Consider the following 23,418-nt stretch of genomic DNA (forward strand, 5'->3'; position numbering starts at 1 on the left):
TCTCCAAGGAGGAAGAGTCGTCGCTTATCGAGTTGTAGCTCAGAACCCAACACACCCAAGAGTGCTGCCAAGTGAGAGGGAGACATATTCACTTTTAATCAAACTGGTGTGCTCATCACACACACACACACACACACACACACACACACACACACGCTCTCTCAAAAATAGATTCCATATTCATTGTCTTTAAAATTATTTAGATGTTAAGAACAAGAGGCAAAAATACACCAGAAATGTTGCTTTTTACTCTCTGTCCTTAATTGAAGGTATAGCATACATTTGCACAGCAAAGAATCAGCATGTATAGAATGTGAAAGTAGCTAAGAAAAGCTTACTTCCATAATCTGACATTGATACACTTAAGAACTTATTTATTTTCCCCCACACAAGTTCCTTCATAATTTAGTATTAATTTTATTATTTAGTTTCATCATGATGCATAGAACTATATATGAGAGGCAGTATCACCATTGCATGTTTGAGTATATATGAGCATAATTAGGAATGATAATGTGCGATTGTTCAACAGCTTTCTGTGCAAATATGCACCATTTCTCCAAATATACAAAAATACTCTATTCAATGTCTGTAATTTGCAGAGGTGGACAAAGTATCCAACTTCATTACTTAAGTCAAAGTACAGATCCCACTGGTCAAATGTTATTCCAATACAAGTAAAACATATACAGTCAAATTTTTACTTAAGTTAAAGTACTGAAGTACTTGCTTTTAAAAATACTTAAGTATTAAAAGTGCATTTTCTGTCAATGCATTGTTGTATTATTGCCACAACACTTACAAAACCGAATGCCTCTGAAGCAACTGATTGGATTTACTGACTAACCTGTGGAACCTGTAGAATAAATGCCTGGTAAAATGTTACAAAATGAAACACAACTGAACTGAAAAAGATTGTCATTTTCTTTTCTTTTTTTTTTTTATTTGTAACACTCCTCCCCACCCCCACAAAGCAGCATGGTAATGTTCTGACCCAGCTCTGGCAGTGTGTGCGCTGTGGCGAGGGCATGGATGAGGTCTTTGAATGGCAAGGACTCCATGGGGCTGTTCCCTTCTGCATGTCCTGGGTTTCGGCACCACTGTAGTAAGACCCTGATGTGGGTGGAGCACAGAAGCATGGCAGGCGAGAGATGATGTTTCCACAAACACTTCATTTTTACTTTTCAGCTTGCTTTTTCAGCTTTCATTCACTCACTTTCTTTTCCTTTCACTCACTCACACATGCATTGTGATTGGGGAGAGACCCCTTTTCTCTGCTCTCTCTACTTTTATGCTCCCTCCCTGTAACAACCAAACGCACACACATTAATTAACAGCAGGTGGAGCGACTTAGCCACTTACCTTCCCCGACCGCGCCCTCCATTCACAGACTGCTACTTGGTCACGCCCCTGCTGCCACACCATGATACTACCACCGCCATGTTTCATGGATGGGACAAGGTTCTTATGCTGGAATGCAGTGTTTTCCTTTCTCCAAACATAATGCTTCTCATTTAAACCAAAAATTCTAGTTTGGTCTCATTCAACCACAAAACATTTTTCCAATAGCCTTCTGACTTGTCCACGTGATCTTTAGCAAACTGCAGATGAGCAGCAATGTTCTTTTTGGAGAGCAGTGGCTTTCTCCTTGAAACCTTGCCATGCACACCATTGTTGTTCAGTGTTCTCCTGATGGTGGACTCATGAACATTAGCCAATGTGAGAGAGGCCTTCAGTTGCTTAGAAGTTACCCTGGGGTCCTTTGTGACCTCGCCGACTATTACACGCCTTGCTCTTGGAGTGATCTTTGTTGGTCGACCACTCCTGGGGAGGATAACAATGGTCTTGAATTTCCTCCATTTGTACACAATCTGTCTGACTGTGGATTGGTGGAGTCCACACTCTTTAGAGATGGTTTTGTAACCTTTTCCAGCCTGATGAGCATCAACAACGCTTTTTCTGAGGTCCTCAGAAATCTCCTTTGTTCGTGCCATGATACACTTCCACAAACGTGTTGTGAAGATCAGACTTTGATAGATCCTTGTTCCTTAAATAAAACAGGGTGCCCACTCACACCTGATTTCATCCCATTGATTGAAAACACCTGACTCTAATTTCACCTTCAAATTAACTGCTAATCCTAGAGATTCACATATTTTTGCCACTCACAGATATGTAATATTGGACCATTTTCCTCAATAAAAAAATGACCAAGTATACTATTTTTGTCTCATTTGTTTAACTGGGTTCTCTTTATGTACTTTTAGGACTTGTGTGAAAATCTGATGATGTTTTAGGTTATATTTATGCAGAAATATAGAAAATTCTGAAGGGTTCACAAACTTTCAAGCACCACTGTATATCACACCTAATTACAGAGAATTCATTCAAGTAGAAGCAATAAGCTAGATATATATTGGGCAGTTTTTTTTTTCATTTTGGCAACATTTTACAAAACATACTATAGCATATGCATAGAATAGATATGCAAATTCATTTTCTATAAAATACAAAGGCATCATACAGAAAACAAAAGCTATTTAGATGGTTTTCAATGATACAGTATGTGTTCTCTCAATATAGAGTTGTTCACCGAACCACTGTATTTCTGTGAATGAAGAAGCCACAGAGAGAGAAAGAGAGAGAGAGAGAGAGAGAGAGAGAGAGAGAGAGCATGTTCTGCATTCTAAGAGAATAGGCCTACATCAGAGTATTTCTCTTTGTCTGTTTAATCCTTCTTTAAGCTATGTTGCCATGGACACCTCTGCAATCTCGTGCAGCTTTTCACTTGCTGCATACATATGCAGATCCATTCCAACATCCCACCTACCCATAGTATTCAAATGCAAATTGGTATGAAATATTTATATAAATATAGATTCGTATGAAAAAATACAAATAATTTCACGTTGATCCATACTACACAGTATCAACACACACCAAGCATACATACTATATATGTTTAAACATTACTAGTTGAAAAATTATCAGATGGCAGTTACATAAATATGAAAAAATAAATAAACTAAGTTTTTTCCCTGCAGTTACACCTCAACCTGAAGAGAGAAGCAGACTAAAAGAGCACATTTGATTAAAATACATTTACAGAGCTAAATAAATAATTTTTTTTAAAAATTACTTGAAACATTTTAAACCTTCTCACTGTGCTATGCTGCTCTGCTTCAAGCTCTAGTGAAAACATTTAAAATTTCTTCCCTTGACAGTTACCAATATTTATTCAATCACCAAAATGGTCGTTGTCTTGTTGCTTTCATATGTTCTTTGTCATAACCAATAAACCATAGGGAGAGTATTTAACACCATATTTGAATATTCTATGGTTATTGCTTAACTCTTGTGAACCCTAGACTGTTCACAAAATATTTTTCACATCTTTTAACTAGGCCTATAAAATTGCAATCGCTGCAAGAATTCATACTTACTATAATTTCTTTTCAAGACATCCTTGGCTACATGGAGGAAATACTACCAGATTTTTTTATATTACCATTGTTATTAATAAAATGTATTTTACGTATATCTTTTGAAATTTGTATCTTTTTAGTATGTACATCAAAAGGTTATTTCAGTACAGATGTTAAGAGTCTCTGTGGTCTAATTAAGCAATACTGCAGAAGCACATTATGCAATATTGCTTTTATAGGTCTATAGACAAAAAAAATGTAGAGTAACTGACATTTCAGACATATGACAAAATATTTAGTTTACTTTTGCTCCATCAACAAAAATAATTCCCAGAGAAGCCAAAGCTGAATAAAGCATTGTGTCTGACTGACAGCCCATAGTAAATGTAGTAATGGTTTCAATGTAACAAACTATTGTTAGTTTTGTAATTTTATATCAAATACAGACAAACAGAATGATACAAACAGTGAAATGCACCAGTACTAAATAACACTACTTATCCAATTAAATTTGTGGACTGGAAACAAACTGTTTTGGAAACATTTTTTTCATTGATATTCTCATGTCTTGGTTTCATTGTGAGAGCTGTGCTATGACAGAAAACTGAATGGCATGGGGAATTTAGTATTATATGTTGAAATTGCAAGATAAATTTGAGTATTTTTATTTACTTCTATTCTCTTGATTGTTCTGCATGTTTATCCAGCAGGTATCAGACTGTAGTCTTCTGTGTTTTTATACAAAACTAGCCTTTTATAAAACTAGACTTTATAGTGTGTGTGTGTGTGTGTGTGTATCATCATCTGACTTTCTTTTGATTGACATGGCAGATTGACATTTTCACTTTTGACAAAATCACCAAAATTTACAAAATGCTGAAAATAAATAACGATAGTGAAAGTAATATATATTTTAGAGGTAAATGAATAAACCCCATTCTTTCCAGATATTTGGACAGGTTTGTGACACCAATGACATCACTATACTTATTCAATGCCACTTCAAAAGCATGGCTATGAGGTCTAGACAACATCTCTGAAAAACAAAAACTTTGCATTCTCTCTAATCAGAACAGAAATCTGTGAGATAATAAGTGTAAGAAGCACATTTGAACATTGCTGAACATTTATGAACACATTCCTTAATATTTTCAAAAACAGATTATTCATTGAAGCTGTATTTCATAACCAGGATATTTGGAAAAGGTCTTGGAAAGGGTCTTCCAGCTTCTAACAATGTGTGTCTTGTTTCGAAGTGATAAATGATTCTTCTGTATGACATCAATATATCTACAAAAATGCCTGCATGTTGTGTTTGTAGGATTCTAAGGGTTAAGAAGCAGTAGCAGCAGCCCACTTTGGCCTTTAGTGACAAGGGTCAAAGGGATATTTGGTAACCCCTCCATGAAGTTCCAAAATGGATTCACTCCAAGCAATAACATCTCCAGTGAGGTGGTTGGAACAAGAGGCTTGGTTGTCTATCTCTTGAGAGTTAAGAACACGTGACCATAGCTGTAGGTCTGACATTTCTCCAACAAATGATTGTGTGGCATCAAACCGGCCACCAAGAGTATCCTGTTATTGTTCAGAAGGATATTCAGGTCAAAACATTGCATATTTTAATATGCTTTCATGATCTGTATGGGGATAAAGCATGAGCAATAATAATTCATTTAGCTACCTGCTCCTGTCCCAGTATAAAGACTCCTCCTGGTTTTATGGGATGCCAGGGGGACAGATTTTCTCCAGAGCCCCTTTTCACTCCATTCTGATAAGCCTCCCATATGCCATCCCGAGTCGACCAAGTCACACAAAGATGGTGCCATTTACTGTCTTGTAGAGAGAGCGGTAGAGTGACAGCCTGAAATCAGGGAGATAAAAAAAGAGGGAGGTCTTGGAACTTATTTCCTAAATATTTATGGAAGGTACACTATATGGCTAAAAGTTTGACACCTGACTATCACACCCATATGTGGGCCTTCCCCAAACTGTTGCCTGAAATTTGGAAGCACACAATGGTATAGAATGTCTTTGATCCGTATGCTGTAGCATAGCATTACAGTTTCTGTTTGGCTTTCCAAGGTTGAGGTAGAAGAACTCAAGTGACCCACATAGAGTCCTTATCTTAACCTTACTGAACACCTTTTGAATGAACTTGATTGCTAACTATGACCCAGACATCCTCAGCTGACATTAGTGCCTGACCTCACTAATGCTCTTGAGGCTGAATGAGCAAATGTTCATAGCCATTTATTTATTAATGGTTATTAAAACAGCAAAGGAGGTGTGGGGATAAATCTGGAGTGAGATGTTCAAAAAGCACGTATGGGTTTGATGGTAAGGAGGTGTCCAATAACATTTGGCCATATAGTGTTTTTTAGAGCAAGAAATCCTATTCCCTTCCGGAAACAAGAGTTATGTTCTTAAGGCATAGGAATCTCATCACAAACTTTTAGCAAATTCAGATCAGCTTTTAGCAAATGTCCAATCACATTTTAGCAAATCACTTTCCTCCTGTGATTAGGAACATTGCAGCTCCTGGCTTCCTTTAAAATAAAGGCATATGCCCTTGAACAAAAATGACAAAACTTCTAAAGACCATTGTGCCTTCCAAACATGTCATATTCTTAACATTTATGTGCACATGTGTTCCATAGCTGTGATCTAAACATAGACATCAATGTTTTAATGCTACATTGTGATGGCAACATTTGGAGAATGGAAATTTCTGCATATTGCTACAGTATGTACTTACTTTGTCATTCACCAGTAATTCTATTGGACTGTTGCCCCATTCAATTAAGACAAGCTCATTAGCCTGGCCAGGAACAGAGTAAGAAAAAGGGGTGCCTATTCCTGGGCCTGAACCCCCCTTTAGCCAGAGGCAGACAGTTAGGGCAAAAATTTCATTGAGAAGAGTACGCTTGATCCGGCCATACATGTAGTTAGTGTGCATGGGGAATCCGATTTGAAAGCCATCGGGATTCTTAGGTCTCTTGTGGTTTCCTGTGAAGAGACAAGGAACTGTTAGTAATCTATTACTTTGCTGTTCAGAGGTTATTGTTACAACAAATATGAGACAACTCTTCATTTTGAAACACCTCTTTCTGGAGACCTGTGATAGAAATGGCTCAGCACAGAATCCAACTTATTGTAGACATCACGTGCTCTAGACACTGTTGACTTAACAGGGCTATGGTGCTGGTGGGCGTGATCATTGTTGCCATGGTGACCAATGTCATGGGAGTCAAAATGGTGGTCATCATGGTGTTCATTCTTGCTGCTGTCATGGTGGTCATCGTGATGGTCATCATTGTGATTGTTATGATGGTTATCATGGTGGTTATCATTATCATTGTGGTGTGTACTGAGTTGATCATAATGATGGCCATAATAGTGACTGTAATGTTGACCATAGTGGCGGTTGTTATCATGATCATCATGGGGATCTCCATGGTGGTCATCATGGTGATTATCAACATGGCCATGCCCAGGATGGGATTTGTGGTTATCATAGTCACGGTGACTATCATAGTGATGGTGAAGCTGTTCTTCAAGTGCACTAATTTTGCGCTGCAGAAGGTCTTTCAGTGAACTAGAATAGGTACTGGATGAATTCCTTGCCTATAAGGGAGAATACATACAAAACAACAAAAAACAAATAAAGATCATAGAAGAAAATGTATGGATTTAACATCTTATCAATTTCACTATCAAAACTACAATTATGTAATAATTCTAACTTTAAGGGATAAGGAAATGCACATACAGGAGGTTGAGAAAGTATTCAGACCCCCACGGGCGCAGATAGAGGGGGGGACGGGGGGGATTCGTCCCACCCAGATTTAAATTCACCTCGTTCGGTCCCCCCCACTTATAGGGAGGAAAAAACGTCTATGCTGTCTTTCTTTACATAAGGCAAACCTCACGGAAAAATCAAAAGACTAATTACTATTCGGTTTATTGAGGTGCACAGCAGTGTATACATAGTTGCAACTGCGCAGACTGCACAGGTTGCGAGCTCGAGCTTGGTTGCTATGGTTACCCATAACAAGTTTGACAGGCATATCAGGGACAGCGCCTCCTAGTTCAGGACCCCAACACGGCATGATGAAGGGTGCCAAAAGGCAGAAAACGATTGCATCGTTTTTTCAAAAAAAAACGACTGTAAGTAAACTGTGCCTTACTTTATCATATCACCTTGCAATTTTTTGATAGTCTGTTCAAAGTAATGTCGTAGTGAAAGTAAAATCGTACGGAGTAGAGAAGCCTTTCTGGTAGCCTCCTTCTTTCTGTGGCAGCCTGTAGATACAGTGCTCAGAAGGCAGTTTTAATGTTTAATCTGGCGTTCCCTGCCATAATTTCAGCGAGCATATTGTTTCATAAGGAAACTTTGCGAAGAGTTGTTGACTGACTGCTGCTCACGCAACACACAGGCATAGTTAGAAAGTCAGGATGCACTGGTTTACACTTTACACACACACACGTAGCCCAGCCTCTCGCTATGTTTAACAGTTGGAACTTAGCGGTTTTAAAACTAGTTTTGCAGTTTTGCAATTTCTGTGCGTGATGATAATGTGTAAACTTTGGATTTCCATAGGCTATGTTAAAATGTTATCATTGTCCTGGCCTGCAGGTAGTTCCTGGTGATGGCAGTGAGGGAGGTGAAATAACATGTATACACACTACCGTTCAAAAGTTTGGGGTCACCCAGACAATTTTGTGTTTTCCATGAAAAGTCACACTTTTGTTTACCACCATAAGTTGTAAAATGAATAGAAAATATAGTCAAGACATTTTTCTGGCCATTTTGAGCATTTAATCGACCCCACAAATGTGATGCTCCAGAAACTCAATCTGCTCAAAGGAAGGTCAGTTTTATAGCTTCTCTAAAGAGCTAAACTGTTTTCAGCTGTGCTAACATGATTGTACAAGGGTTTTCTAATCATCCATTAGCCTTCTGAGGCAATGAGCAAACACATTGTACCATTAGAACACTGGAGTGAGAGTTGCTGGAAATGGGCCTCTATACACCTATGGAGATATTGCACCAAAAACCAGACATTTGCAGCTAGAATAGTCATTTACCACATTAGCAATGTATAGAGTGCATTTTTGATTAGTTTAAAGTGATCTTCATTGAAAAGAACAGTGCTTTTCTTTCAAAAATAAGGACATTTCAAAGTGACCCCAAACTTTTGAACGGTTGTGTGTGTGTGTGTTTATATATATATATATATATATATATATATATATATATATATATATATATATATATATATACACACACACACAAAATGGAATCATTTGCTGACAGCTCAGTCCCCCCCAGTTCAAAAATCCTATCTGCGCCCCTGCAGACCCCTTCAAGTTTTTGCAAATGTCTGTGTTATAGATTTAATGTAAAGTGGGTTACATTTAGTTTTATGATATTAAACTACACACTACTTTGTCCATAATGGCAAAGTGAAAGCATCTTTTTACTTAAACTACTTTGTCCATAATGACAAAGTGAAAGCATGTTTTTTAAAATATATTTAAAATCAAAAACTGATATATGCATTCCAAATTGAGCTCATATTGTTATGAGTTGGGACATTTTTTTTTTTTGGCCTCTAGAGCCTGCCAAGGACTCTTTTGGCTTTTACATTACATTACATTATATTACAGGCATTTAGCAGATGCTCTTATCCAGAGTGATGTACAAGTGCAAAAGTCAGGTACAAGAAGTGGTCAACTTCTAGACAAGAAAGTTCTAGTGCCAACTGAACAACTGACAGAATAGCACTTAGTGTAATATTCTGTTGAAGTAACAACAATCAGCAAACAGCCAAGGAAAGCAAACTGACCATACAAATGAGTTGACAAAGTGTAACTAAATAGAGAAAAATAAAACCCCAATGGCTAACCCCAAGTCCTCATGACCAGGCTAGACAGTACACAGCCTGGGTCAGTCAAGACCACTATACAATTACACAGTGGGCAGGGAAGCAGGGGAGAGGTGCAGCCTAAAGAGGTGGTGTAGCAGTGTGTGTGTGTGTGTGTGGGGGGGGGGCGTGAGTAAGCATCAGTTTGTGAATGGAGGGCAGGGTCAGGGAAGGTGAGTGGCCAAGTCATTACACTTGTTGTCAATTAATGGTTGTGTGTGTGTGTGTGTGTGTGTGTGTGTGTGTGTGTGTGTGTGTGTGTGTGTGTGTGTGTTTGCTGCAGTGATGGTGGAACATAGGAGAGAGCAGAGAGAAGAGAGCTCCCCAGACCCGAACATGACTGTGTGTGTGTCCTAAAAGTGAGCAAATGAAGCTGAAAAGTGCTTCTGTACTCTACCCATATCAGGGAAGTGTTACAGGTGGGTCTTCAGTCTGCGCTTGAAGGTGGTCAGGGAGTCAGCAGTTCTGACCTCGATGGGAAGGTAATTCCACCAATGGGGAGCCAGGGCAGACAGCAGTCTTGAGCTGGCTGGGCAGGAGCAGAGAGGAGGAGGGGCCAAGTGACCAGTAGCAGTAGAGTGCAGGGATCTGGCTGGCATGTAGGGTTGGCTCAGTCTCTGGAAGTATACTGGACCTAACTCCTTGACTGCCTGGTAAGCTAGCACCAATGTCTTAAATTTGATGTGAGTTGCAACAGGTAGCCAGTGAAGGGCAACAAGCAGAGGGGTAATGTGGGAGGAATAAGGGAGGTTGTACTGGGCTGCAGCATTCTGGATGAGCTGCAAGGGTCTGAAAGCAGATGCTGGAAGGCCAGCAAGGAGCAAGTTGCAGTAGTCCAAGTGGGAGAGGATCAACGCTTGGACCAGGAACTGAGTAGGTGGTGAAGGGTCAGATCCTTTTGGTTTGCCCTGCCTTGGTTTGTCTTGTATTTATTTTTATGTGCAACTGACCCTACCTCTCATTCTGCCTGCTTTCCTGCTGCCTTTTTTCTACATATACCTGTAATTCATTATCAGTGTATCATGTGATTTAATTATCCTGTATATTTATACCTGGTCCTCTGTTGTTGTCGTCTTCACTGAGTCTTTGTGTTTTCTGGTGAGAAACTCTAGTTTTTCACTCTTGGTAATGATCTGCCTAATTTTCTGTCTGTTTGAATTACTATTTGCTATTGTTACTCCCACCCTTAATGTCCTCCGCATTTGACCTGCTTCAGTGAACCACAATTTTTACAATTTTTAAACTGGAATTTTAAACTGGACTTTTACAATTTTTAAACTGGATTTGCTTAACGCTTACCACCTGATTTGGGTATGGGAGGGTGATGAATGAAAGGCTGCCTTCAATTCTCACTTTTGTCACTTTTGAGTACCAGGTAATACCATTTGGCCTTACTAATGCCCCAGCAGTTTTTCAGTCTCATCATTGATGTTCTCAGAGACATGATCAATCTTTTTGTCTTTGTATATCTAGATGACATACTCATCTTTTCTAAGTTTCTACAGATCCTCTAAAGGCTGCTTAAGAATCATCTTTGTGTCAAACCACAAAAAATGAGTTTCATGTATGTTATGAGTTTCATGGATCCTAAGAAGACCCAGGCAGTGCAGGACTGGCCCACTCCCAAGTCAATCAAAGAGGTCCAGCGGTTCCTGGGATTCACTAATTTTTACTGCAAGTTCATCAGGGAATTCAGTTCTGACAGTACCCATCTCTGTCCTTACCAAGATGAGTGGAAGTCCTTTTGTTTGAAATCCTAAGGCAGAAGTTGATTTTCAGGATCTCAAGCTACGTTCCTCTTCTGCCCCTATCCTAATTCTACCTGACCCATCACAGCCTTTTATTGTTGAGGTTGATGCTTCAGTTGTGGGTGTAGGGGTTATCCTCTCTCAATGTTTGTCTAATGGCAAATTGCACCCTTGCGCCTTTTTTCCACATAATCTGAACTCCACTGAATCCAGGTATGATGTTGGTGATTGTGAGTTGCTGGCAGTTAAGATGGCTATTGTGAAATGGAGGCACTGGCTGGAAGGGGGCTATCACCCATTTCTGGTTTGATCTGACCACAGAAACTTGGAATACCTTCAGCAAGCTAAGTGTCTGAAGCCTCATCAGGCTCACTGGGACATGTTTTTCAGCTGTTTTGATTTCACCTTTTTGTACCACCTGGATTCCAAGAACCTGAAGCCTGATGCCCTGTCTAGGCAGTTCATTTATGCTAATCAAGAGAACAATGATAGGCCTGTCATTCAAGCATCTTGAATCGTGGCTTCCATTCACTGGGGAATTTAGACGGTGGTCAGATGGGCTCAACAACAGGAACCAGACCCCAGAACAGGTCCAGCCAGACTCCAGTACATCCCTCAAGCAGTGCGATCCTAGGTCCTTCAGTGGGGGCACACTTCCCACCTTACTGCTCACCCTGGGTCTCAAAGAACCTGGGAGTTTCTGCAGAGATGGTTTTGGTGGCAAGGCATGGAAGAGAGTGTTAAGGTTTTTGTGGTGGTTTGCTCAGTGTACATCCAGAGAAAGAATCCTCGCCAATGTCCCCAAGGGCTGGCAAGGAACTCTCTTCCTATTCCAAGTTGCCCCAGATTCATCTATCTGTAAACTTTATCACTGGCTCCCTGAATCAGAAGGTAATACTGTTATTCTAGTTATGATCAAAAGGTTTTCCAAGGCCTGTTGATTTACGTATTCCTTTACATAAGCTACTTTCTACTCTTGAGACTGCCAAACTAATGTTTAATCATGTGTTTCAAGTCTTCTCCAGGATATTGTGTTTCACTATGGTTCCCGGTTTTCCTCTTGGGTATGGTGGGCATTCTGCAAACTCAGCAGGGCCACTGCCAGTCTCTCAGCTGGCTTCCACCCCCAATCAAATGGGCAGACAGTGAGGGTCAATCAAGAAGTTGACTTTTGCTACCAGTCTTTTGCTACCAAGATGTCTCCATTCCAGTGTCAGTTTGGATTCCACCCACCCTGTTACCTGAACAGGAGGAAGACATTGGAGTTCCTTCAGTTCTTCACTTCATGAGATGGTGCAAGATCACCTGGAAAAAGACTCACCAGGCATTGCTGTGAACCCCCAAAGCAACCAGTCTCAGTCCAACTGACATCAGAGGCCAGCCCTGCATTTTTGCCCTGGTCAAAGGGTTTGGTTGTCCTTAAGGAATCTCCCATTGCAGGTGGAGTCCTGCAAGCTCCACCGCTGATATGTTGGTCCTTTAAGGTGGCCCATAGGATCAACCTGGTCACTTACCAGCTCCAGTTGCCCTGTTCACTTAGAATCAACCCCACCTTTCATGTCTCCCTGCTGTGAACTATCCTCTCATCACCCCTCCCCCCCCCAAAGTTCCTCCCCCATCCAGAATCATCAACAGCCAGCCAGTCTTCACAGTTCACTAGTTGCTGGACAACCACCAGGTATGGGATGGGATTCAGTATCTGGTGGACTGGGAGGGCTTTAGTCCTGAAGAATGTTTGTGGGTCCCAGCCCAGGACATTCTGGACAAAGATCTCCTGGAGACTACCACCATCAATATCCTGACCACCCAAGGAACATTAGGAAATATTCCTGATCATTTGGGACATTTTTTTTTTTGTCCTCTAGAGGCTGCCAGGGGCTCTTTTGGCTTTTACTTTGCCTTACCATGTGTCTTGTATTTATTTTTGTTATCCATGTGCTCCTGACCCTGCCTCTCATTCTGGCTGCTTTCCTACCTTTTTTTGACACACACCTGTAACTCATTATCAGTGTATCATGTGTTTAATTGTCCTGTGTTTTTATACCTGATCCTCTGTTGTTGTCTTCACTAAGGCTTTGTGTTTTCTGGTGAGAAGCTTTAGGGTTTTTTGTTTTTGTTGTTGTTTTTAACTCTTGATAAAGATCTGTTTAGTTTTCTGCCTGTTCTCACAGATTAAACTTTTGAATTTGTCCCTTTGGATTGTTGCTGTCTTTGTCTGAACTTTGTTACTGACTTTATACTGTTTTTAACTTATCTTTCAGATTTTCCCCTCAAATATTCTGCCCTGTTCAAGGATTTTTGTGTTTGTGGATTTTTTTTTTTTTTGAGCTTCTAAGCTTTTTGATGTGTTATTAAACCCAACTTTGGAACTTTACCTCTGTGTTTTGGTCTGCTTCTATTGCCCTATGGTTAACACATGGATTTTGTAATCCAGGGCTTGGGTTCAATCCCCAGCCTGACACAGCTCCATCCTGTTTGTTTTGTTGAGGTAATCTTGAGCTATCTATAGTATGGAGTTTTATTCCTATCTTTAATTAGGAGCATGTTCTTTCAGTTTAAGAGCAGTATTTGTTCATTTCACATTCAGATTTTGTAATGTCCACCCCCGATTAAATAGCCTAGGTTCATGTATAAAGTTTACTCGGCTCCTGCAAAAAGAAACCTGCCTGCATGCAAATCAGTTCTGCTCCTGCTAAAAAAAAACCTGCCCTCTCTCTCAAATAGCCCCTGATCAAGCTCAGACTGCTTTGTTCCCTCGCAAATCTTCTGCTCACAGGCTTCTGCACACTCTCGGATTTTGGTGAATTGACCCATTCAAAATTCACCAAGAGAATGCATGTGACATTGACCAGTGAAATCATCATTGCATCTTTGGGTGCATTAACTTTAAGAGAGGGGGCAAACATTAAAAAATCTGAATGTGAAATGTATAAATACTGCTCTCAAATTGAAAGAACTCTAGAATTTGATTGGAGTTCACCTGTGGCTAATTCACACGTGTGCATAATGTTCCACATTATAGTCACAGTGCATGTCAGACCAAAAACCAAATTATGTTGAGACATACAGGCACATGGGCAAGGGTATAAAACAATTTCTAAAGCTTTTTATGTCCCCAGGAGCACAGTGGGTTCCATCATTGTGAAATGGAGGATGTCTGGAACCACCAAGGCACTTCCTACATATGGCATGCCAAACTCAGTAACCAGGCAAGATGGGCCTTGGTCAAGAAGGTGACCAAGAACCCAATGACCACTCTAACAGAGTTTCAAAGTCCTTCACAGAGATAGGAGGGGAAAAAAAACAACAACTCAGAAATACTCCATCAATCAGGCCTTTATGGTAGAGTGGCTAGACAGAAGTCACTCCTGAATAAAAGGTATATGGCAGGGACATAATGGATTCTGAGAGAATGAGGAAAAACATTCCCTGATCTGATGACACAAAAATTTAACTGTTTGGGCTGAACTCCAAGTGCTACTTCTGGCAAAACCAGCCAAAGCATAGACATATAATATCTATGGAATACACAGTCCATAGAATATCAGTAGAGAGACCTGAAGATGGCAGTTCACAGGCACTCCCCATCCAATCTCATAGAGATTAAGAGGATCTGTTAGGAAGAATGTGAAAAATTGCCAGAATCCAGGTGTACAAAGCATATAGACATACTGTACTTTAGTACTTGTAGAAGTGCTAAATAATGGGTCTGAAAACTTTGAAAAAATAGTGCACTTGGCTGGCAGGTAGCAAGGTGGTGTAGTGGTTAGCACTGCTGCCCCACAGCAAGAAGGTCCTGGGTTTGAATCCAGTGGCTGACAAGAGCCTTTCTGTGTGGAGTTTGCATGTTCTGCATGAGTTTGCTCTGGTTTCCCCATAATCCAAAGACATGCAGTTAGGCTAACTGGCTACTCTAAATTTATTAAGCTTGGAGAGGGATGGGCTCTGCCAAGTTTAAATGCCCTAAACACATCAATGATGGACTGTTAAATGTCATCAGTGGTGCAGCTATGGCCTTTGCTTACTATGAGAAGACGACTAGTTTTTTTTTTTTTTACTCAAATGTTCACAAAAAGAGGATGTTTAAGATTAAACAAGACTCTAATCTCAACCGTCTCAAGTAAAGGTGGAAAACCATGGCCGAATGGTTAGAGAAGCAGCTTTGGGACCAAAAGGTTGCTGGGCCAATTCCCTGGACCAGCAGGAATGGCTGAAATGCCCTTGAGCAAGGCACCTAACTCCCAACTGTTCTCCAGGCTGTTCTGGGTAGGTTGCTCTGGATAAGAGTGTCTGCTAAATGCCTATAATGAAGCATGGGAAAAGGCATATATAAAATATACATATGTGTTTAGAATAACTAAACATGTACAGTGTTTGTCAATATGTAGAGAAGCTGGATGACATTTAAACCATCCCTTCCTTCACTGTCAGCCTCCTTCCTCTTATTAGTCAGAGCAAATCCGGCTTACTTGATGCCATATTACACTACGATTAATGGCTCATCAAGGTGGATAAGTGTAATTAGTTGTGATACTAGCAAGAATGTCACAGAACTTGGTCACAGCTGTGTTGTATGAGCACATCCTCCCAGAGACAGGTGCAAGTGTAATAAATAAATATGGCTTGAGCCATATTTCCCAAATGTATTCAAAGCAAAGACTCACAGAAGTTATTGTTGGTGTTGATGTTTTAAACAAATGTTCATATCTCTGTTTACCTCTCAAAGTATTTACCACATGGCACAACATATAAACTTAATGTATGGCACAATATATAAATGTAATCGATTAAATACTTTCTTTTATAAATTTTATAAAATGGCATATTGGTAAGTGGTAACCAAGATTTTCTTAACAGCATAGAAATACTAGAATATGCTGTAGTCCTTGAAATCGGAATCTCTCACATTCTTAAAACAAATGAGCAAACAAACACACAAAACCAAAAAAAAACTAATTTTAGGAAGTTAAATTATGATTCAGTTCATGATTCAGGACAGCGATTCAATTCAAGCTTGAGAACTGTGACACTGATGATGAGCGGTGCCTTTTTTTTTTTTTACTTTGACTTGATCCAGCCAAAGATCATTATGTTTTCTTTTTCAGCATTATATTTTCTTCATCTTTCCATCTCTGTTTGTTTGTTTATAGCCTTTCTAATAAGGTGCTCTCCTGGGAATAAGACAAATTAAATTAAGCAAGCTATGTAAGGTTACCCATGAGGAGGAGGGAATGTATCTAGTGATCAGTATCTGGCACTGGATACTGTTATATCATATGTTGGAGAGCAAAGACAGTGTGAGTATTGTGTAATGTGAGCACCTCCTTAATCCTCAGGTCAACCTAACAGAGAGGGAAATAAGGAAATGTATGGCTCTATTATTCATATCCTTTGGGGTTGAGAGCTTCATCAGCGAAGCTCAACAGGTTTAGAATGAGTAGGTCATGTAGGTATTTAGATAAATATCTTTGTGTTGTTGTTTTTTTTATCAGACAAGCATGATAAGCATATTGACAGAAACTTTATGCTTTACACTTTCCTATGTGCCCACTGCCAAATAATATTATAGTTTTTAAATTACCTAAATTAGATGAAACATAAAACTTGTCACCTTACTCAGGTGGGGTTTACATTAGACCGTATCAGCGGATCATCAGATTAACGTTTTTAAAACGATTAACATGCACACAGCAACACCAATACACAATTCGCCTGCACACAGCAACGCCAATACACGGATACGCTCGGCTCCGCAGGCATCCTGCACTCCAAATCACTCCGCCCTGAACAGCGAGTGCCCTCTGGAGGGTGCGCACTCCGGCCTTGCGCAGCTCACAGAGTGCGCGAGTGAAGTGCACGAGCAGTAATTCGGGACTGAGCCGCTGTGTGTGTGCTCTCAGTGCATATCGGGTATGCGCGTCACTTACCACTTGCAAGTGGAAGGATGGCAAGCCTAAAGACAATCATAACTACACAATGGGCAGTATTTGCATCAGTATTTGCAGTATTTTCATACTTTTATACTCTTTAATGAAAGGTGATACAAGGCGGAAGTCCGCGCCGTTTTTCAGCAGTCGCGTCACATGACCAACGCCAGCGAATCAGGAAGGTGGATGTCACAGTGACGTTGTCCAATGACGACGCCAGCTAGAGCTCAGCACAGCGTATCCGCGTATCTCAATGTTTACACAGCACCGGACCAGATACGATCTAGATTGAATATGTGGACGCTGGCGGATTCCCGTTTCCCGGCGTTTCCAGGCGGTTTAATGTAAATGGACAGTGCATCCGCGAAGAAAACGAGACAGATACGGTCTAATGTAAACTTGGCCTCAGTCACACCGGAGTGGGAGCGCTGAGCGGCCACTTATGCATTCATAAAAGACTATTCACATGGTAACGGCATGATAATCACTTTCACTCTTTCGGTTTTGATTGATTTCTCTTTTGCTATGGGAGTGGTTACTGTAAACAGGATAAAATCTGTCAGACATAGGAGGTAAAACTTGTTGCAAGTTGGCACACAGATTTTATGCACTTCTGATGATTCAGGACAGTGATTCAATTTCAGGACAGCGATTCAATTCCACGACAGCAATTAAATTCATGATTCATTTTGTGATTCAGTACAGTGATTCAGTTCAATCTTGAGAACTGCAACACTGATGATGAGCGGTGCCTTTTATTTATTTATTTATTTTTTTTGTACTTCGACTTAGTCCAGCCTAAGATCAACTCGAGTAAGTGTAAATATTTCTTCTGAGCATATCAGATGATATGTGTGCACTGTAGTGCATACACAGTAAAAATGACTGAGCAGTTTTTCTGGAGTTAAAAGTATTTTCCTCGAAAATAGTTAACTTTGCTCTATTTTGAGTTTAGAGAGTAAAATTTGGAGTTGAAGTGGGAGCAAAATTATAGAGTAATTGTGGAACAGTAACAGAGTAGGTTGTGGCTCTGAACTGAGTAAAATAGTACAAGAGTTAATTTCAAGACACACTGAATAGAGTCAAATACCAAAATAAAGTCAGATACCAGATAAATGAAGCTGTTGTAAAAAGCAGTTTTAGAACTGTGTTGGACTGTGAAAAACATTGCCTTACCCATTGTGACTTGACCTGATGGGATTAAGGGTTGACCTGATGGGATTAAGAGTTGGCAGTGTGAAGGGTTTTCACTCTTCTCATGGAATGGAATGGAAATTTTTACCCTTCTCATTGAATACCCCTCCCACTGGCAACCCTTCATCACAAAATAATAGGACATTTTTTTGATGACCAGTTAATTGTCCAAATCAGTGGAGCAGGTTTAAGTTTTTGTGCTTGATACATTCCTAAGACTGAACAGAATCACCTCAAGTGATGAAAATGGTTTGTCACATTGGGTAAGGCAGCGGTTCCCAAAGTGGCGGTCGCGACCCCTTTGGGGGTCGCGGAGGGGGACTGTTTGCATAACACAGAAAAAAAAACGGGCATTGGAATGTTTTGAATGGCGTCGGAATGTTGGTAATGCGTCAGCCGTATAGCTGCCACGGTCATTAGAATTCAATTGCTCCCTTTCACTCAGTAATCGCGCTCCGCCCTTGAATATTAATTCCATTCAATTTATGCTAAACCGCCAATATGTTGGATTGCTCTGATATTGTTGTTGTTATTAGCAAACCCTCCTCCTGTGAATACAAACTGTATAAAACAGGTCCCTATTTTGAGATTCAGAACAAAACATCGGACGGCGACTTTATGACAACATGGACAAGTTTCTATGCGTGCTTCCTACAAAATGCAAGGCTGCTGCACAGGACGAGTTCCCATGCACTTCGGCAGCGAAAAAGATAAGGCGGTATGATGATGCATACATCGAAATGGGCTTTACGAGCACATTGGTGGGTGGTGAGGAACGACCGCAGTGTGTTCTCTGTCTGAAGGTGCTGGCGACAGAAAGTTTAAAGCCAAACAAGCTGAAGTGTCACCTGGACACGGCACACCCCGAGCACAAGGACAAGCCGGCTGAATTCTTTCGGCGGAAACTTTTGAACTTTCAGGCACAACGGGTGAACTTCACTAAAGTTGCGTCTGTCAATGTCAATGCCCAGCTCGCCTCCTACAAAGTGGCCTACCTCCTTGCGCAGAGCAAGAAGCCACACACAGAAGCGGAGGAGGTGATCCTGCCCTGTGCCATTGAAATGGTGAGGACCATGGTCGACGAGGCAACAGCAAACAAGTTACGGGCGATCCCCCTCTCAAATAACATGATTGGAAGACACATACATGACATCGCTGGCGACATTGAGGAGCAGCTCACCGACCGAGTACGTGCAAGCACCCGGTTTGCTCTGCAGGTCGACAAAGCCACTGACAGCAACCGAGACTGTTTATTAATCACGTACATCCATTTCGTTGATACAGAGGACATGAGAGAGGATCTGCTATTCTGCAAGGAGGTGAAAACACGAGCCACTGCTGATGAACTGTTCCGAGTGATTGACACTTATTTGCAAGAGGCAAAATTGAAGTGGGAGTGCTGTGTTGGAGTGTGTACGGACGGGGCTCAGGCTATGGCTGGGAAGCGCAGTGGGCTACAAGCGCTCATAAAGCGTGTGTCCCCCAATGTGCAGTGGACCCACTGTATGATTCACCGAGAAGCGTTGGCATCGAAGCAGCTGAGTCCCGAACTGAACAAGGTGATGACGGACGTAATCGCCACTGTCAATTATATCAAAACGCGCCCTGTTAAAGCTCGACTCTTTGCTGCTCTCTGTGAAGAAATGGGCTCCAAACACACGGCAGTTCTGTTTCACAGCGAAGCGGGATGGCTGTCACGTGGGAAGGTATTGAACAGGGTGTTTGAGCTGCGAGAGGAGATACGGATTTTTCTCGAGGAGGAGAATCATGCACTGGCACTCTGTTACAATGACGAACGGTTCCTGATGACAGTTGCCTACCTCGGTGACATTTTCCAAAAACTGAATGAACTGAATCTGCAAATGCAAGGACCCAACACCCATCTCCCTCAGCTTGTCGCTAAAATGCAGTCATTTACAAGGAAATTGGAACTGTGGGGAAAGATGATTGAGGAGGGAACAACAGATTGCTTTCAGAACTTGCATTCATTTCTCCATAACACCAACAGTCACAACACAATCATGCCATGCATTCGTTCACACATTTTTGCCCTCCAACAACATTTTCAGAGGTACTTTCCTGTTATGGATTTGGCACACTATGAATGGATCACAGACCCCTTCAATACAAGGCCACCTGCTCATCTCAGTGTTACTGAACAGGAACAGTTCATTGATGTGACCTCAGACATAGGATACAAACAGCAGTTTAGGGCCAAGTCACTGTCTGCCTTTTGGATTGGGGTGGAAAAAGACTACCCACTGTTGGGTGGAAAGGCTGTGGCCATACTCCTCCCTTTTGCCACATCCTACCTCTGTGAGGTGGGCTTTTCTGCAGTGGCCTCCATCAAGACCAAATACAGGGCAAAGTTGAACATTGAAAACGAACTAAGATCTCACAGTTATCACCAAGATTTGAAAAACTCTGTACTGAAAAGCAAGCACACACAAGTCACTGAAAAAATATTCTGATGTTCTGTGTAATGTTCTGTTTTATTATGATGTGCAATGCTCTTTTGTGGATAATGCTCTTCTGTGAATAAAAAATAGCAACTTTAATATCCGTCTGATTATTATTATTATTATTATTATTATTATTATGGTTATTATTACTACACTACACACTGCATAATGGGTGGTGGTGGTGGTGGGGGGGGGGGGGTCGATGTCAGGGGGTCCCAAAAATATTCTGAAGTCCAAAAGGGGGTCCCCAGCCAAAAAGTTTGGGAACCACTGGGGTAAGGTAATGTTTTTTTCACACATTCCAATGCAGTTCTAAAACTACTTTTTACAACATCTTCATTTATGTTATTTTCTTAAAAAATACAGTCATGACATACATACGCCATAGATATTATTGTAGCTGAACTTGTGCTGAATACAAAAAAAGTCATATGACTTTGAAAATGCTGCTTAGATTTGTTGAAATTGACAACAAAAGCAGAGCATGCCAAAATCATTAGCGTGCCAGAAAATACCCTCAGACGCCAGAAATATATACAGTATATATATATATATATATCTCATCTCATTATCTCTAGCCGCTTTATCCTTCTACAGGGTCGCAGGCAAGCTGGAGCCTATCCCAGCTGACTACGGGCAAAAGGCGGGGTACACCCTGGACAAGTCACCAGGTCATCACAGGGCTGACACATAGACACAGACAACCATTCACACTCATGGTCAATTTAGAGTCACCAGTTAACCTAACCTGCATGTCTTTGGACTGTGGGGGAAACCGGAGCACCCGGAGGAAACCCACGCAGACACGGGGAGAACATGCAAACTCCACACAGAAAGGCCCTCGCCGGCCCCGGGGCTCGAACCCAGGACCTTCTTGCTGTGAGGCGACAGCGCTAACCACTACACCACCGTGCCGCCCATATATATATATACACCGTATACAGATTAAATATTCTTCAGTTCTTTAGTTTCCATTTTTTGTTAGTTTGTTTTTATTTTTTTGAAAAAAATTCTAAACAATATCCCCAACCTGTAAATTTTCCAGCCTTTCTTTAAGAGCCTGCAAGGTCTTCTCTGCCTGCTCTGGGGAAGGTCCATGTTTCCCCAGAAATGGTGACTTTCCTCTATGATGGTCATTGTGGTACCCATTGAGGGGATAGTGGGGATCAGAATGATCAGAGTGATGTGAAGAATGGTGAGAGCCATGATGTCCATGGTGTTCTTCATTGTGGTGCCCACTCGCACCTCTCCCAAAGCCCTCACAGAGTGTCAGTTTTGCAGTCAACTCCCGTATAGTTTCCCTCTGATCCAGAATGGTCTCCTTCTGACGTACTAGGCTTTCCCTCAAGTGCAGAATTGTAGATTTTGCTTCATCAGATATGGCCCGTCGACTACTGCTGCCAGTAGGACTGTTAGGCAAGCCACCAACAAAATGTCCCTTCCTATGTCCATTACTGTGGCTATTGCCATGACCATTGTTATGTCCATTAATGCTAGGGCCATGAGTAACCCCATCTGGGGGAAAACAACTTGGATCAGCATCTGCAGGTAGAGGCATGCAAACTAACTTGGGGTGAGCTCCCCAATCATATTCTATTCCTGGTACATTGCTAAGTCCTACCGAGGATAGTACTGAAAGGATAAAAAGTGAATAGAGTGGTAGAGGCAGAGGACAAAGTCCTTGAAACATTTGACCCCTTTGCCGATTCTCTGAGAATATCAATGGAAAAACCCAAATGGCTATATTTGTGTCCTTAGCCATTATTAAGTACAGTCTTTATCTTTTATCCAGTTTTTTTAATGTATTTATCCAGCCAACATGTGGACATTTTGCTTACTCTTTATCATTAGTGTGGTATGAAAAGAGGTCATGGAGAAATGGCAAATACACAAAAACATACAAAAAGATGCACTATTACAACATGCTGTGTTTGTCCACAGTAAATTTATGGAGATTTTTGAAGTCAGTCTCTATTTTCATTGAATGTGCTTCAGTAGCTCATAAATCCATCAAAAATAGCATGACAGAGTTCTGGTGTCCATGTGTCACAATCCACTATCGTAATATGATAGAGGAGAGGTAGGCATGGTTTATTTTTTCCCACATGAAAGTGATTGATTCTTTGGTACGCTTGATCTCCTGTGTCTGGTATCCAGGTAATCTTTCAATTTCCAGATCCTGTCAATCTGCATTACCACCAGTGTACTCCTGCAGATAACACAGAAGACCCATTATAAAGAATAACTTGGTCTCACAGCTTGCACAAACCAACACCTATACCATACATGACAAAAGGACTACTAACAGGATTATGTTCCAATGGACTAAGACTAAACAACTTGATTTAAGTAAAACATTCAAGTAGGTTTCTTTTTGTTGTTGTTTAAGTGAGACACAGTTCGCAAACACCTCAATTTCAATTATTGAGCCACTCATTCATTATCAGTCTCTCTGAGCCAGCTATGCCCCTGAGGTGAATGACGTTAAGAGATGAACCATCCCAGGAAACTGTAATCAGATTACAGGTCTTTCAACATGATGCAAATAATTAAGGATGATTTTCAGAATAATAGAAGCAGTCTAAATGTCTAAAGCTTGTAGCAAAGGTAAATAATATAAGGTTCATGGGAAACATAAGGTAATTCATCAGAAAAGGCTTTATGGAGGAAGTATAAGGCCATATGACTTTAATAGATATGTGGGAAAATGAGGCAAAGTGAAAGGCCCTAAAAAC

The 23,418-nt window shown here is 40.9% G+C and overlaps 1 protein-coding gene across 1 annotated transcript; it reads right to left on the reverse strand.

Annotated features, from left to right (window-relative positions):
- Positions 1–4,790: 4,790 nt before the first annotated feature.
- On the reverse strand, positions 4,791–22,445 carry si:dkey-14o18.2 (neuronal pentraxin-1). The gene is made up of 5 exons (XM_060904081.1): positions 21,714–22,445; positions 6,527–7,049; positions 6,181–6,431; positions 5,107–5,286; positions 4,791–5,000 (listed from the first exon to the last, which is right to left on the reverse strand). Exons 1-5 carry the CDS (start codon positions 22,443–22,445, stop codon positions 4,791–4,793), a joined length of 1,896 nt encoding a protein of 631 aa, XP_060760064.1.
- Between the last annotated feature and the right edge of the window lie 973 nt (positions 22,446–23,418).

The sequence above is a fragment of the Neoarius graeffei genome, chromosome 22 (genome assembly GCF_027579695.1).
Source record: "Neoarius graeffei isolate fNeoGra1 chromosome 22, fNeoGra1.pri, whole genome shotgun sequence".
Classification (NCBI taxonomy): domain Eukaryota; kingdom Metazoa; phylum Chordata; class Actinopteri; order Siluriformes; family Ariidae; genus Neoarius; species Neoarius graeffei.